The 17,690-nt window shown below is 42.1% G+C and overlaps 1 protein-coding gene across 1 annotated transcript in view; it reads right to left on the bottom strand.

Annotated features, from left to right (window-relative positions):
* JARID2 (jumonji and AT-rich interaction domain containing 2) overlaps positions 1-17,690 on the bottom strand; it is a 68,304-nt gene that overhangs the window by 5,232 nt on the left and 45,382 nt on the right. The window contains exons 6-13 of the mRNA XM_010167149.2: positions 16,075-16,167; positions 15,523-15,641; positions 15,293-15,363; positions 14,362-14,476; positions 9,769-9,865; positions 8,735-8,917; positions 2,350-2,480; positions 100-283 (exon numbers count right to left, since the gene is read on the bottom strand). Coding sequence (XP_010165451.1) covers positions 100-283; positions 2,350-2,480; positions 8,735-8,917; positions 9,769-9,865; positions 14,362-14,476; positions 15,293-15,363; positions 15,523-15,641; positions 16,075-16,167 — 993 coding nt within the window. The remainder of the gene's footprint in view (positions 1-99; positions 284-2,349; positions 2,481-8,734; positions 8,918-9,768; positions 9,866-14,361; positions 14,477-15,292; positions 15,364-15,522; positions 15,642-16,074; positions 16,168-17,690) is intronic.

The following is a 17,690-nucleotide window of genomic DNA, read 5'->3' as shown; positions in this document are numbered from 1 at the left end:
CTGGAGTCACGCGCTGCCTCTCCAATGTCTGGAGTCGGTGGCAGTACATGAGAACACGGTGGGGACAGGACCCCAGCGACAGCAAAGGATGTTACTCACCATGGAAAGATAGCACAGGTGCTGACAAATCTGACATCTCCTCTCCGACGTTTCTAACTGCAACCACTTTCGAGGCTTTTTCTTTCCATCCATCCCCGTGCTGCTGCTGTCGTGGCTGCCGTAGCGCGCTGAAGAATGGAGACCTGCCTCGTAAAGCTGTCGCCGCTGCCTCAGCTCCGTGTCCCTGTGAACATTGGCTGCAATTAGACACTGGCATCACCTCATACCGCCACAAAGCCATGTATCAGCCATCACCCTTTTACCACCGTCAACACTGACACCTGAGCTCCACACAGCAAAGCCCCTGAGTGCTGCTGGAGGTTGGTGCCATTCCCTGTGCATGGGGAGAGGCAGCCAGCACCACGGGAACGCTGCCTATGTGCAAAAGCTATCTCCGGATTTTAACAGTGACCACTGTATCAAGCCAGTGGTTCTCAAACTGCTCCACAGAGAACTGGGGACTGCCGAGTACTTCCTGGAAGTCGATGGTTGCTCGGGGTCATGTGGAGAGTCGGGAGATGTGGCTAACGTGACTGTCATTCCTGAAGTTGCCAAAAGCCACCTTGAGGTGAGAAGCCGCTGCTGTCAGGAGTAACATAGCCACCTTCATCAGGAGGCAGAGATGGACCAAGGACCTGCTGTGATGTGCTTCAAGGCAGGAAAGGGGGAGCAGGGCAAGTGATAGTGCCAAAATACGAAGATCTTGCTGTACACTCGGGGGAAAAAGGGAGGAGATGTCTATTAAGAGTAAAGACTAAGCCCTCTGGCTGCCCTTCACATACAGCATCAGCAAGGTGGACAATAGTTCCTATGCTGAACTACACAGCATGAGGAGAGCAATTTGGGTTGGAGCTGAGTGGAAGACAGCAAGTGTGGAATGAGCTGAGCAGATGGAAGGGGAGGATACAACAGCTCACCACCCAACACAGCTGAAGACGGGTGGAGAGCCAAGCTAAGCAAACGGCATGGGCAAACTGAGCAACCAAGGCAGATCAGAAGAGGAGGCAGCAAAACACCCAAAACAAACAAGCAAAACAAAACAAAGGAAAAAATAATATGGTACAATATTCCACTTTCCAGGTTGGCTTTTTTTTCAGGTTTTGTTGTTTGGGATTTTGTTTTACATAAGCAGCCACAGGAAGGACCGATATCCTCCAAAGAATTCCAACCTAAGCATAAGAACAAGTTTGAGAACCACTCTGATAGAGGTCGATGTGATGGTCTAACAGCACCAACATTTCTGTTGCAGACTTTTCCTCTTCAAGGAAAAAAAAAAAAAAAAAAGTGCACTTGGAAGTGATTATTCCCACAGGGGAACCAGGTGCAGGTAAAGCAGTCAGCACACCTCTTTGCATTTCTTTCTGAACACTAAAAACAACACATGGGTTGTTTTCCCCTTCAATGTCTCACTGGAAATTTTCCAAATGAACATGCTAGTTAGTTAAATACAGTTTGTAGATTCCATTCATCAAAACTTTCTTGACATCTCGAGTACCAGTTGTCACAAAGTTGAAAGATAGGTAGCAACTACATGGTAGGGAACAAAAGAGAAGATCATTACACAGGAAGCCAGGCAACATTTTATTTTCTCTTTTTTTTTTTTTTACCTATCTTAAGAGAAACCCTAAACATGCTTCCTTAACACTGGAGAGAAAAAGGACTGTGAAGATTTTTTTTCTTTAAAATTAAAATTCTAATGCAAGATGCATCAGCAGCCTTGCATAAACTGTTCACTTATTGAGTGGTTTAAATCAAGACAACTTTCTGTATTCAAAGTACTTTCTACAACTGTAGTATAACAATCTTGATGCTGAAGACAAGGGTTCCTGGTGCAAAACCCATTCCAGGCACGGACTGACTGTGGCTACTGATGCCAAGAAGCTGAAGAACTGAAGACAGGTATTTAACCACTTGGCACCATGTAGCTCACCTAAACGCATCAGGAAGTCTTGACTCTCAGCACCAAGAATCAACAAAAGAAAAACCCAAAGCAAACTGTCGTTTTAAGTCTTTGATGGTGCCCAAAGTAGGGAATTCTTAAAGAGTAAGACATCCTAACCATGGGCACTCTCACAGCGGATACAGCCAAGGAAACTGCTTCTTCCACATGTGGCTGTCTTCAAGTACGTTTGCTGGGCTTTTGCTTGGTTAAGTGGGTGAAAGACGCGTCTGAAACGGTTACTTACGACATCCACCTCTGGAGTCTGTCAATGAAAACAAAACAGGTACAACAGGCCCCCAATTCGTTACCTGAGCTCTCCAAGAAGTGACGATATTGTACTCAGAGTCGGTCCGTTTTCCTTTTTTGCTTCTGCTGTTGCAATCTGATAAAGCAACTTTTCCATTGAAAATGGTTTGGCTATACGTCGTCTCTTCATTTCCTGGGACAGGAAATTGCCAAATTAGTTCTTAAGCAAATTTGAAAATAAAAAGTTATGAAAAATTAATTCCATTTAGCAAAAAGTAGCCTTTTACACCAACCAAAAGTAAGAGCTTTCCTTAGTCCAAATTAAAGTATTTATGTTCCTAACTTCCATCCAGCACTTAACTTCACACGGAAATAAATGCTGATTTTAAATCAGTTCTTTCAGTGGAAAGCCAGGTGCCCAAGTGCTTTGCTGAATTAGGTCTTCCTATTGAAAGGAAGATAAAGATAAAATTTATTTATTTATAAAATAAGATAAAAATCTTATTTTATAAATAAGATTTTCTGCACATGCTTTAGGTGAACCAATGCCATAGAAAAAAAACAAAACTTGAAAACCTAATCCAGCGCACACTACCAGTCACAATCAACTGCTTCCTTAGAGAATAAATACCTAGTGCCTGTTCTAGGGAACATTTTGTTCTCCACCACTAGAGAGCAAAAAAGTATCTGCAATGTGTGATGCCACATGTGCTAAGGAATCACTCTGTACATTAACTTTTCTTAATATGCTTTACTGTGAAATTTAAGGCAGAGAAAAGACAGGCAAAGTCTGTATATACAAAGAGACTGAAGCAAAAAGCAAATCCTCCAATGTCACCACATTTCAGGTATACCCTGGTTTCAAAAAAGTAAATTAAACTTCATCAGTGGAAAAAGAGAAGGACAGGAGAGATGTCAAAAAAATGAGAAAAAGAAAAAGAAGGCTGCCCAGGCATAGATTAGGATGCAGTTCATGGAAGTGGAGGAATCAATAAACACTCAAAATTCTCTCCCTAAACATTCATTTTTCCTGTGGGGGTCAAGAGGAGTGACCCAATCGCTTCAGCTCCCTAACACACTATTGGCACACGCACCCATCCAGGAAGATCCAGTCTCCCGACCTGCTTGGAGCCCAGGACTGCTGCTATTCTGCATCTTTTAAGAGGTCAAAAAGACCACAACTAGCAAAACAGGCAGATGTCAGGGAAAAGAGACAACGGGCAGAAGAGGGGGTCTCAGTTGTGCTCAGTTTGGCCTGTTACCAGTTCCTCTCTGTCCTTGCATTCCGGTCAATGCAAACTGACTGATTTTGGTTGCTTAAACCCTTTTGATAATTCTTATGTAGGCAAATTCCTCGATTTACTGTGCAGTTGGGAAAAGTCTAGAGTTTTCCCAGTGTCTCTGAAGAGATATGTTTTGTTTTAGTCAGAGAGTTTTCAACTGATGCCGACACCGGAGGGTAATGTGAAGGTGCAATGTTGCTTACGAGTTAAGCCCACCAAACACCTACTTGGCACAAAAATGAAGGTTCATTTTTAACCACCTTTTTTTTTTTTCCCCACCCTGTTTTGTAACCCTAATTATATGTTTTTGGTATTTCTTTTATCAGAACCAATGTATCATAAAATTCATCACTTTTAATAGCATGAATTGCATGTATTGAAGTGATAACTAATATATACATATATCTTGAAATGGATTAGTAACCCTTGCTGACCAAAAAGTGTTCGAAAGAGGGTCACGGGTAAGAAAACTGTTCTTCAGAAGAGGATGCTAGAGCCCGCCTGGGGTCAGAACAGCTGCACTTCTAGGAGTGGTACGAGGAGTTTTGTTGCACATCAGATTTGCTTTGTGTTTTGTCCGAGGCTGGGTGAGAACAGCCCCTCCAGGGCAGGTGAAAAGCCCGCATGGGCAGCCAGGGTGGGAGGCCACAGCGGGTAAATAGAGGAAGAGCGAGGGACGTGGTGGGCTCCTGCTTCTGGCAGCTCTGGGACCTCCCGAGCCCCTGCCGGGTCTGTGCTGCGTTTAGCCCAAGGCACTGGATCTGTGCATGTATCTGGATTTCTGAATCCATGAACTGTTTTCTCTTTCATACGGTACTGAAATACATGGATAAGTATTTTAAACCAGACTTTTGTTTGCTTTTGACCTAGTGCCTAAGCATTTCTTTTAATGACACGTTTCGCAGTGTTATGAGAGACAGTGAACATTCATATTATAATTATCATCACCCTGCCACTTGTGATCCCATCTTACTCTTGTCTATGTCTCTCAGGCATTAATTTTCCAGGCTGAGTAGTCTTCTTAATGCAGAGGCTAATTCCTACCTTTAATCATCAATCTCTGCTGTGCTTTTTCTAGTTCCTCTATATTCCTTTTGCAATTAGGGACTTGGAATTGCTCAAGTATTCAAGCCATGGCCACACCAAGTGCCACGGCGATGTTTCTGCTTTGTCCTCTCTTCTCTCCTCACAATTCCTAACATTCAAGATGGGGTTTTTTTAAACCTCTCCGGAGGCTGGCAGCTCCATAGGAATCCAACGACCTCTTTCCTCAGTAGCAAGAGCTCACCAGAAAACATTGCTGTGGCTGTCAATTTAGGATTATTTTTCACTCCTGAGTCATTTAAAATTTATCAACCTATTTTCTCACTCAGATGACTCAGTATCATGGAATCTTTCTGTAACTCCCCATCGCTTTAATTTTTGCTGCCATTACCACGAATATTCTCAGTATAAAGGATTAGTTTTACTATTCACTTCCTTTCTAGTCTGTTTATGGATAGACTGAACTGTACAGGTCTTAGTACAAATGCCCGAGGAACGTGGGAAGAGACCTCCCTCCTTGATGAAAACTGACCATTTGTTCCCATCCTCTGCTTCTCTTTCAATCAGTTATTTTTTTGGTGCGTGGACTTTCCCCCTCAACCCATGGCAGGTTAATTTCTTTAAGAGCCTTTTCTGAGGAACCTTCCAGAAATGCTCACAGACTCTGTCAACTGGATCTCTTTGGCCATATATCCTTCCAAAAGTTTCAAGGCCTGGGGACCATGACCTCATTGCAAAAGCCATGTTGATTGCCTCGGTCTCATTCTTCTCTACGTTTATTTTTTCTCTTGGCCTTTAGCAAGTTGTCCTTTGAAATCTCTTTCTGGTCTGCATTTGGGTGCATTTACACGCATCTTGCTAGAGTGGCTCTTTTATCTGCAGTTTCATCTTTGGGACACAAAAGGGATTTTTTTGGTCTCATTTCAAGCAGACTCCCTTCTCCCGGTGTTTAGCCACGCCAAGGTTAGTGGGGCTTTGCCTTTTGAATGTTGTTGGGTTTTTTTTGCTAGGCGATGTGCATGTGTTGTGAGCCTCTAACAAACACGGCATCTTTAAACAATTTCTATGCTGCAGGCAAACGCTTCACCCTTCTTTCTGCATTCCCAGTTTAACAAGCCTCCTTGGCATTATGTGAGCCTGTCTTTTGAAACGAAACACCACAACAGTGGATATTTTGTGGTTTACTGCTCTTTCAAGGTTCTTAATCCCAGGTCACCATCACAGCGCAGCCACGTGATAGTGACGTTTGGAACGGGGCTCCACCACTGCTGAGAAGCCAGACAAGAGTTTCTTCGTGTGTGGATTTCCTGACTAGCTGCCCCTTGAAGATACTTCAGTTCTGGCATGAAACACCAACATAACCACAATCCTAGCTAGGGGGAGGAGACCACCTTGTCCTATTATCATCCTATGTCCTGTCCTCGCAGCCGTTCTCGTCTCCTTCGGCGGAACACGGGCTACGTCTACACACCATCCCGTGCGGTGAAGCAGGAGTGGGTGTGCAGTGATACAGCTGATGCTGAGGACCCAAGCACCCACGGGAGGTTTACTTCAGAGCAGTCTAGCCTGGTCCTGTGGCCACCACCAGTGTTATTTCTGGAGACCCTCTTCCCATTTGGTTTCATCTGAAAGCAACCCAGTCTGCTCAGGCTAAGAGAGCCCTGTGACAGGAGCCAAGGAATGGTAACTGTGTGGTGTTTTAAAGGCACGTTCCTCACCCAGACTAAAACTTGGGGGGGATACATATAAAGCCCATGGCAACATCTCAGCTGGACAGTCAGGAGCCTAATACCCAGCTTTTCCTATTTAGGATGGGAAGATCAGTGCACAGGGATTCTGTCACAGGTGACAGTTACACCTGGCTTATGTGACCATCGGGTCTCTTCTGTGTGCAGCAGTGCTGCTCCAACTGGATGTCTAGCTCCATCTGCCCTATGTACTTCTTCCTCTCGTATTACAGTACTGGCCAAGTCTCTTCTTTCTACCAAGTTTCTGGTAGGCCCTAGACCACCAAAAGCCCTCCTTTAAAACCAAACATTCCTTCTTATTTCCAAACCTCTAGACCACAGTACATTAATTTAGTCCAATATTCTGTTTTCCTGTTTCCTAAATGAGTTTTACTGCCTCTGCCCTTTGCCATTCCAAACACAAACTCTTCCACCACACCTGTAAACCTTCTCCTCATCCTTAGTTTAAAATTTTGAGAGCTCTTAAAAGTGTTTTGTTTAAAAGCCAGCAGTCTGGTTCCATGTATGGTTTAAGTGAAACCTGTCTGTCCCTTTACACAGGCTTTATACAAACTCTTTTATTCCAACCATTAAGCCAATTCCTTATAAACTGAAATCAATGCAGTTTCAGATGCAGAATTTCATTTTTCCATATATTAAAGGAGATTGAGAGAGATTCAATACAGATATGAAACAACATTGTTTAGTAATATAAAGAGAGACACTATAAAAAAAATCTCAGGTCACAGTACCACAGAATGAAAACAAAGTTAGTGTATCAAACAGCTGAGAACTGTCAATATTGCTGTCGAGAACGGACAGACAGGAGGGTACAGTTGTTTGTCAGAGAATTCATTAACAGTCCAAAAGGGAAATCTTGCTTGTTACACGGAACATCTCACAACCTTTGAAAAGCACAATCCCGGCCAGCCTTTGAAAATGGCAACGTGAAGGAACCAAGGAAGAATTTCCAAAATTTAAGGGAGTTAAAAACAAGGAGAGTTTGAAAAAGTAAGAGGAGGAAGGAAAAAAAAAACAAAAGAAGGAAAAGAACAATGCAGTGGGTGTTTCCAGAGTTATTTGGATATAAACCCGTATCTGTGGTTCTTGTAAAGTTTGTGAGAGCTGTGACTTCAGTTTCCAAGGTAGGTTATCATAGATTGGAATCTGCTGGATTTTCAATCAGCTTATATTTACCCAGTGCAAAGCTCTTAAAAATTAATCAAAACAAACTGTTTTTCAGAATTTGAGGCACCAAGAAGAGCTTTTTAATTGCTGCATAGTGATTTCTGTCTCTTACAGGAGTGACATTTTCACAATATCAAACAAATGTTCGGTAGAGCAATAAATACAGTATATGAAGTTAATATCATTGTGTACCTCCAGACAGAAAAGGTTAGCTCAGGTTTCTCATTCCTTACCTACACACATATACAATTCCCACCTTCCCCCAGAATAAATCTGTAATAAAATAACCTTTTATTTCAAACTAAGTTAATATACAGTTTGTATAACCAGGCTGGAAGAATTCCATTAACCCTAAAGAACTAAAACCTAACTGTGGATGTATTACATTTAATTACCTACTAACGACTTGGTCTGAAGCTGTAAATGATAATTTACTAGTGGCTTAGCTATAAAACACTACCAAAATAGCATCTGTAACCCATAGTGTATTTGAGGAGGTCGGGAACACAATTAGTGACATACATTCTTTGTCCAAGAACAGAGAAATGCAGCCAAAATCGTAATGATTGGGCAATTCACCAGTTTGTGTCTGCAGACAACCTGCCTCGGTCATGTGAAAAGGGAATGGGAAGTCTGGTTTATTTACAGCTTAGTATCGGATGGGCTGGTCAGTGAACCTGACCACTTTCAAGAGGATTAAAATTGAAATTGCCCTGATCAACAGCTTTTCCTGAATGAAAGGGCAGAGAAAGACAAGCAATACAGCTGTGAGTATTAACTAACTCTGCCTATCGTAGGAGCTAAGAAGCACAGTTATTCAGATATTTGCACCTGAGATTCTAATGGTTCTAGAAAACATCACTTAAAAAAAATTAGTAAGTGTAATACAATATATTATCAGTAGCTCTGATGGGATTTTTGAAAAGCTTCCTTGCAAAGTGGTCTGCAGGCATAACAACCTTCTGAATTTTTTCAAATACACAGAAGTTTTTAGCTATCAATTATTACCTCAGTTGCTTTTCTGAAAACGCTGGATCATCTTATGCCTTGCAGAACTTTTTTTTTCCTTTTTTAATTTAAAATGCCACAAAAATAGATGTAGTTGTACTAGTCTCACAACGCTATCAGTCCTGGAATGTCTGGTTTGCTGTCGTTTTAGATTCGGCAGGGCCGTGAATCCATTTTAACTCCTTTTCTTAACTTACCTTGGCTGTTTTAAAACCCATACTTGTCCACTGGGTGGTAGCAAAGTGTACTGTTTCAGAAACACTATAGCCACAACACACTTTAGACACAAAGGATCCAGGAAAACAGACAACAAACTGCCCGCTCTGCTGTACAGTACGGTGCACCCTGATCCCCTCCTTACACAAGATTTCTGGGGAGATCTAGAAAGACAGAAAAGCAAAAGAAATAAAAAAAAAAAAAAAAAAGGGAAGAAAAAAAAAATACATCAGAACTTTCTCTCACAGTTAGATCTCTGGGTGGGTATTGCCACACGCTACGTGGGGAGAAGAGCTGTGCTCTGCCAACAGCCCAGCTCTGTTCACTTTCTCTCTCCTGCACATGCTGCAGCTGAGTGTTTGGAGTGAGAATTATAGAAGTGGCTCTTTTGAAACCAACCGTTTAAACATTCACTTGCCAAACAATCTCAAACACAAAGCCTCAAAACAATGCTATCTACTGCTACAGAACGTAAGGCAGACCACTCAGTCCTCCATCTAGATCAGACTTGGTGTTGTATCCACCTTGCTACAACACTCCTGTTGGAGATGGCAACGTGGACAGCTGAGGGAGTTGTTTTTGTTGTGGGCTCCCAAATTTCTACTTAAATGCACTAAATGGAAAATTGTTATCCATAAAATAATCAAGGGAGCCAAAGATATTTTTAAATCCATTGAAGCATTAGGCTTCTCATACCCATGATATGTCAATCATGGCAGATGAACTGATTACAAACCACTCCCTTTGTGAGGTTAAATATATTACAGACAGTATTAAAAATGGACATTGATGGCACTGTCACTTTTATTTTTATTTCAACATTTTAACGTGTGAGCCTTGTTAGATAAATGCCATGTGGGTAAACACTGCAGGCAGAAAGCAGACAGATTTTAACAACAGCTTCTGCACCTTTGTAGTGTAAGACAAAAACAAAATAAACCCCCCAACCAACCAGCTTTCTGATTAGCCTCGGGTTCTCAGATGGGAATGAATACCTCTCCCAGTGTTAACTTACCATGACGTTACTTTCAAGCATTTCCAGCCCTGGAGTGCCATTGGCTTGCAGCAGGGTATGTACCACATCATCAAGTTTGTTCTTAGGAATGCAATACCTGTTGTTTTGTCAAAGGAAAAGAAAAAGATTTACTGTGGAGTAAATAATGGTCCACAGCTACACAGGAAGAGGCAATTCAGACTAGGCCATTGATTAAAAGAAAGAAATTAAACACAGGTTTTCCCACACAGTTCTTTTTTGGTAAAACACTGAGGATTCATGGAAAGTTGTTTGTTTAGACTTAGTCTGATGTTGTTCACTAGATGCCAAAGGACACACAATCCCCAGATCAGAAATGTGAATACTCAGTGCTCTGCAGAATCAGAGAAGAAAAATCAGCAACAGCATGATGTGCATTTGAATAGCACTGGAACAGCTACTTATGGACAGAAGTCTGTATCCCATAAGCACCAATATATGTAGTGTCATCTTTCTCATAAGTGGTTGTATTTATTACCTGTGCATGAACCAAAGGATCCTGCTATTTAATAATGTTTTCTGTTCATAACAACCAAGAAACCACAAATCACCTTTTACTGTTGGTACACAAAGTAGCCAAAGACCTTCTTGCCTTGCTTACTAAACAAATCCCACATCAATTCCTTCAATTCATCCCAAATCCTTGCAACAAAAGAAAGACCTGACTAAGAGCAGCTGAAGCAGCAAGAGAGATTGAAAACTCTGTTGGTTATATGCCCCGAGTTGCACATCCTGCTCTCTTTTAGAAGCCAAGGAAGCAGTTGTCCCCTCTGTGCTCACTGCCAGCAGTGCTCCCTATGCAGAAGTGACAAGAAATAATGTAGGAGTCTCAGGTCTTCGCTTCACACATCCAGAGAACTGCTATTCTGCTGGATGCAGGGAGGTGGACGTGGTGACAATCTGCTGCTACTCTTGCTTACACCCTGCCAGAAGGGTAACGGTTGATGTCTACCCAGGAGATACCTGTTCCCAAGATGTGGTAGTTGGTACCTGACAACTGTGAACTGAGCAGTGCAGCTTGGTGGGAAACACAGTGCAAATCCTGGGCTTCCCAAACCTGCCTTGAGTTGCTGCCACGCTAGGCTTGATCTGTGATGTTACTTTATTTGGATTTGTTATGCTCAGGTAAATAAAAAACATCCCCAGATTTATCATTACTTATTCTCCATTCACTTTAAGCAAAGAGATCTCATCCTGGAGCCCATCTGCACATGCACACACACACACACAGAGCCATTTTTCCAAACTTGGCAACAAGAGAAGAGAATGAATCTGAAAAGATTTTGGGGACAGGGTGCAGTTTTTTCTTGTCATTCATCCAGTCTCTCCATTTGATAAAGCGTTCTGCTGGCCTTACAGACCTTGTCAGGATATTTGCTTATAACATGCACTATTATTAACTCCATATGCATCATACAGTTATCCTACTTGACGAGTGTGTAGGAGGCTGTACTTCCTATGATTTGAACATCTCGTTACTGTTCACTGTACTGATGATGACTTTGATTTGTCTTTGTTGATCTTCAAGCTGAGAGCCAGAGGAGATGACAGTATCTACTCATACAGCTAACTGTAGCCACCATAAGGTGCCCAGGTGTACATAGACTGACTCCTTACATATATATTGACAATGATTAGGACCTTGCTAAGAAATCCTAGGGTTATAGAGAGGTGAAGTGGAAGAACTTCATCAGGATTAAGTCCCAATAGCAATTTTAAATGCATGCTGTGTATCAAATACTTTGCAGTACCTGTGCTGCTAACAGTGACAGCTGCAGAACAGCTGCATGCACGTAACGTACTGCTCTAGTTACGCTAGAATAACAGATTTTACATGGTGATGAAAATATTTTAAATTCAAACCCAGAACACAGCAGAGCCCACTCTTTTTTTTCCCTTTAGAGTCAAAAAATATAGCTGGAACAGCTGAAAGATTCAGGCATGCACTCCCTCACGAGATGGGTCCAGGAAAAAGCAGAGGAAGGACGTGTGAAGAGGAGGGGCAGCACAGAAGTGCACAGGACTATCTGACTGCTGGCAGGACTGAGGGGAATGGAGATCCTTTGCAACTGTAGCATTTGCTGTGATTTTACTCACTCACAATTCTTCTTGTACCTATAAAAATGGCAAGTGAGCAGCCAGCACAGACTTCTGAGTGTCTTGGGTAGAACAAGATTTTCTTCTCTCTTTTAATGGGCACTGAGGATCCCTCCAGAATAAAAAAGTGAGGTCACGGACCTCTGCCCTGCATGAAAACTGAGTTCTCCCCTGTTTACTTTTCTGAAGGTAAAACCTGAGAGATTAGACACTGACCTGAGCAATCTGCAGGTACATGAAGCACCACTGACTTCTTAGCACCACAGGCATCTGTCCTGGTTTCTGGATGCTGGGTGGACTTTGCGAGACCGAGGAGAGCTTTGCTGCTCAGTGGCCTGCTTTGTTACCACGGAAGCAGCCACTGAAAGCAATGTTGTCAGGGCTACTCCAGATATTATGCCAGACCTAGAGTTATTAAATTCATCTTTTCCTCAATAAAGTTGGGTACTTTATTGCGATATTAGAAGATGTAATGCATTAATAATGAATACTAGCCTGATACTTCAGCCTGGCAGCCTTGCTGAAGAACAGCTTTTACAGACAAAAGTGTTTTGCTTCTTCCTTCTTATGAGTTATTCCTGCTTGCTATCCACGTTTCACCAAGGTAATCATCACAAGTACACCTGAAGCTATGTACTCATAAGTCAACCCATCAAGAAAAAGCAAATGGCATCTCTGCTTTTATTCCTCTTGGTTTGGAAAAAACCAGAAACAGTAGCCTTTCTTAAACCTTTGGCTGGCTGCATTCAAGCCTTTTCAATCCCAAAAGGCACGTTTTGACATGCACAATATGAACAGTGGCCTCAAAACTTAATTAGGGGATTCTTGAACACCTTCTGTTTGGAATTTAGTCATTTAAGACTAGATGAATGTCATACAGAGAAAGAGTCACCTAATGTTGAGGACAATGTAGCTTGCTCAGCAATTTGTCCTGATAGTATATTATTATAAAGGATTACAGATTTCTGATTCACAGAAGAGAGAAAGGAGCCATGAAATGCCCATGACAGAAAGTGACACAAATCCAGGTCTGCAGCATAATCCAGTGTTTACCTTTACCTCTTGGTATGATCAAATACAAAACATTTCTTCAACTTAAAACATTTACAGAGAGAAGCTCCTGCTTTAATGCTTTCCTCCAAGATTTCAAAACCTTGTTTCTGGGCCATGTGCTTTCCCAATGACAGCTGGGTCAGCACCCCTGACATCAGCAGCAGGGAGTTAAAGGTAATGGTCAAAGTACACACTTCGTGCGTGAATGAAGAGCAGTTGACACTGCCACTGCCACCACGGGGACTTCTAGATGCAAAGGGGTCTCTGCATGCCTTCTCCTGTCACACTGAACAAAGAGCCAACAGCTTCCATAATTCAAAGTTCCAGAGAGGAACTGCTGAAAGGGAACCTCCTTCTCAACTTTGCATGGGGCACCATTTAAATAACTTTTCTTCTCCATTTATTGCATTTTCTCTGGTCAAGAAATACAGTTACACTGCTTATCATTCATTGTTCTCACTGATGGATCCTCTTGGGTTATAACACCAATACCAAAGGAACGTCTTGGAAAGGCACATAACAGGCCAGCAGCAACCTGCTTCCTCTAACCCCTCCATCACTTGTACTTCCACTGCAATCTCATTCATCATCCCCTGTATTGATATGCAGACCAGGCTCTCCAGGAGACAACCTTGGAGAGGATTCTTCGCATACCAGTTGCATTCTCCCCGGTCTCTTCTTCAACATTATACCTTTCCCTAGTGTGTGAACAAGGCTGTTTTTGGATTTCTAAGTTACCTCCAGTAATTATTCCACAATACATACTACTACACTGTATTCAGGAAAGATTCACCATTTCAAAAGCATTTATAAGCCAAGTGTTAAGTCTATTTGCATGGAAGTGTCTACAAAATATGAAACGTAGCTAGCAGCTAACTGGTGATGTCCACATTAAGATGTTAGAATGATGTGTGTAATCATATTAAAAATTATTATCATATGATAATGAAAAAATTTAATGTAATAGAAAATACTAGGGACCTGGTAGATACAGAGTTCAAGATATTTTGCATAAAATAAGAAAGCGGTGCCTATTTAGTCACAGCATGGATTCAACCATTTTACAAGTGACAATATGGAGCTAGCTTGACAAGTGTCTCTTTGTCAGCCTAAGGGAAGCCTACCTTGGCTAGCTGTCATTTGCCTTCCACGTCATGAAAACTATCCATAGACTAAACCCTGTGTCAAGCAGAAACAGTTCATTGATAAATATTTCAGGATACAGCATGGAAGATAAAGTGAAACTTTTCTTCCAGGAGCTTGTGTTTCATCACTTCAGTTTATACCATGTTTTTCTATGAAATCTGTAATCACACACACTGGACCTTCTAGGTGAGATTCATTCATGCAAAAGGTGATGATGACACCAGCCTACAGACAGTCACTGCAGTGAACACAAAGAAAACAAAACTCAGGAATACCTACCAAATGCAATCAGCACCAGTGTGTAAGTAGTCAATGTATGGAAGGTGATTTTGGTCTCGAGACCAGCATGAGGTAGAAAAGACCATGCCAATATTTAGCCAAGGAATTGTCACTCCTAAAACAAAGAGACTGAAAATGAGTTTTGAGTAACTGCAGTTTCTAATTAAAACACAGTTTGAGAGTGTATTTCAGTGGAAAATCTTGTTCTATCGGCGAGCAGACTCAAATTTTAAGTCTTCCTACCAGAGTGAATAATTCACAAAGAATAATTTAACAAATTCAGCATTTTCCACTAACAAAATATCTACCAGCCACTGACAGCGCCCTTGAACATATTTGTTTTCTAATAGCTGTAAAAAATATTTACAAATACCCATAATTCAAGCTCAATGTCGTTGATCAGAGGAGGTTGCCTCATGTTAAGTTTATGTGTACTTGTCAATGAGTATCCTGTTTCCCAGCTGGTGTGTTCAGGCTCAACACCTGCACAGGTGACTGAATTTTGCTTTCAACTAACATTTCTACCAGTAAATCACAATGGCATATATGCAGCTGGAGCACTTATGACAAGTCACTCAGGACACTTCTGTGATGCTTTGCTTAGTGCTACAGCCTAGGTTTGCATGTGAGGAAGTTGCAAGGCTCTGTCCTTCATCACTGACACAAAGAACATTGATGTGCTGGCAACAACAGAAAGGGAAACTGCAAGCACAACCGGTTCCTCCCAGGTATACAGTGTCAACTAGTAATTAATTCTTAATCTGCACACCTGCCTTCATTCCTTTAAATACCACCTGCTACATACAACGGCGAGTCTACCCAGCCAGCCAGCAAACCAGGGCCGGAAAGAGGGAGAAGGCTTTGGTGACTACACCAGCACATTTAGAGGACGCTCACGCCTGTGGGAAGCATAGAAGAGCGACTTGCTTACCAGGCACAGCACCAAGATGTCGCAGGATGGATCCTGTATTATTAGGAAGGACTGTGAGGTTCCACCCATGCCTGTTCGAGGGGCAACACAGAGGCAGACACACGTCAGTGCACGTTCCTGGTGCCAACGTCCCCAGTGCCAAGCTGCCCTGCCAGCCCTGCGCTCCCACCTCTGCTCACAACGGGGCAGCTGGCACGAGTTGACAAAGTGGGTGGATTTGGTGATCTTACCTTGAAAATGGTTCAGATTTTCCCACGGGAAAGCCGCTCCCGTGAGTGTTGGTATCTACTTTTCCACAATGCACTGCTACGTGGCAATCTTTCTGTTCCACTATCCGCCAATATTCTTGCTGTGGTAAGAGAAAGCGGCAATACATTTTTAATTCACTGAACAAGGTACCTCATTAAAATATAAAACACAGACATTTACAGGGCTTTCATGACCTCAACGTAATTCAACATCAAAAGCTACTTAAAAATAAGAATATAAATACTTAAAAGTAACAATGAATTGGGAAGACAGAATTTAGATCCTCTTGGCTTCTGTGCTTCAGCACATGACAGATCAAGACTTCTTTTTCTCCCTCAGTTCAACATCTTTATTAAAAATGTCAACAAATTTTAAAAGGAAGAATCAGTACCACGTCTATCTGACCATTTATTTTTCTCCCACTCTAGACAGCCTTAAACTACTTAGGGTAATGCCTGAACATCAACTATACTGAATATCCATATTCAATCCTCTGAAACAAAAGCTTTTACCATTCCTTGTGTTGGCCTCACCTCTACTTCAGCTACTGTAGGCTCCTTCGTGAAGCACATGTTCATGATGTTTCTTGCCGTTCGGTAGAAGGTTGTTAAAGAAACAGACCTACCCTGTGGAAAAAGAAAATAAAATTAAAAGTGAAAATAAAAAAAACATGCCTTCATTCCCCCTGGTCTCACTGTTTTCCTTACATGCTCAATCCCAGATCACAATAGGGGGAAAGAGGAAAAGTCTCCAGAACACACATGGGTCTAAAGTTCATTTCTTATCTGAGGGAAAATAACTCAAAAGATACAGAAATTTAATCACATTGAATCACCAAACCAACCATCTAAAAGGCCAAGAGAACATTCCCAGGTGGCCAGGTACATTGCTTTGTCCAGCATGATGCTCTGTGTTTGATAAATAGAGGAGATGGATACAGCCCAGCTTTCTATGACAGGTTGCAAAGGACCCCGTAGGCAACCCTACCTGCATTTACAATCAAATCCAATACATGATCAAAGGGCCATGTGGTTATCTATGCTCTTTACCTACAGAAATTGGAAACTGGGAAATTGGAAATGGGAAATTCACAGAGACGTTCAGCATCGAACTAGTATTGTGTGTGATGGTGACAAAAGGTAGAGTTTACCAAGATTACTGTAATCACCTGCTTACAAAAACTAGTTATACTCAATGCAATAAAAGCAGTTCAAATGCAAGGAACCAGGATCTGTTATTACAAGGCTGAGTAAAGTAAAACACAGTAAAATTGCCAAATGAGCGCTCTCTTTCCTGGTACTGCTGTAGGAGAAGAGGATCTGACTTGGTTTTCTCCTTAAGCTACACCTACCTTTCCAGACACCTGCTTTCACATGTTCTTATAACACCAGATGCTCTGGGCAGCATCCTCTGAAGGCAGGAGCACGAGAACCCACTTGCTCCTTTCAGCCCAGACATACTAGTGTGCCCAGATAAGGACACTCCTATTGCCTTCTCCAAGCTGTGAGCCATGAGAGCTGGCAGGCACCACACTAGCTGCTGTGGCTTTCGGGCATCGCTGCAGGCAGAAACTAGCATCACTCTGCAAATGTGAAGTTGAAAATATCTTTGCCACCTCACCAGATCTACTGCTCCTTCCTCTAACTCCCATCATGTCCACTGGTTGCTCATCTGAGCAACCACAGACTTCAAAACTCCACATAAATGAATGTTTACTCGGACTATTACCTCTCTAGTTTTTCAATTACGAAACAGAACTGCCAAACTACCTCAGTCTTTTCTTGTGTTTAATTTATTTAAGAACTATGCCCAAGAGTAAACTAGAAACAACCAAACAAGCAGCTTTTCCCCAGAGGCCAAGTCTATCACTTAGCCACGCTCCTACAGTTGTAGCATTGTCACTTTTTAAATTGAATGCAGCATAATTGGCTGTAACTAAAAAAATCTGTGAAATGTCCAGGGCCTGGGGCCCTCTGATTCCCATAAACTTCAGAATTGGATGCTCTGTGATACAACAAGCAATTTCCTTCATCTTTTAATGCCCTCATGAATTATTTATTGAGGGAGCCTTTTACAACAAATACTCTCGGAAACTGCAGGACCTGCACCAACAGTCGTCACACTCGAGCACAGACTCCAGCACCTGCAA

This window comes from Antrostomus carolinensis, unplaced genomic scaffold, assembly GCF_000700745.2.
Source record: "Antrostomus carolinensis isolate BGI_N321 unplaced genomic scaffold, ASM70074v2 scaffold9484, whole genome shotgun sequence".
Lineage (NCBI taxonomy): Eukaryota > Metazoa > Chordata > Aves > Caprimulgiformes > Caprimulgidae > Antrostomus > Antrostomus carolinensis.
Note: the sequence above shows the minus strand (reverse complement) of the source record. Positions and strands in the feature narration are given on the sequence as shown.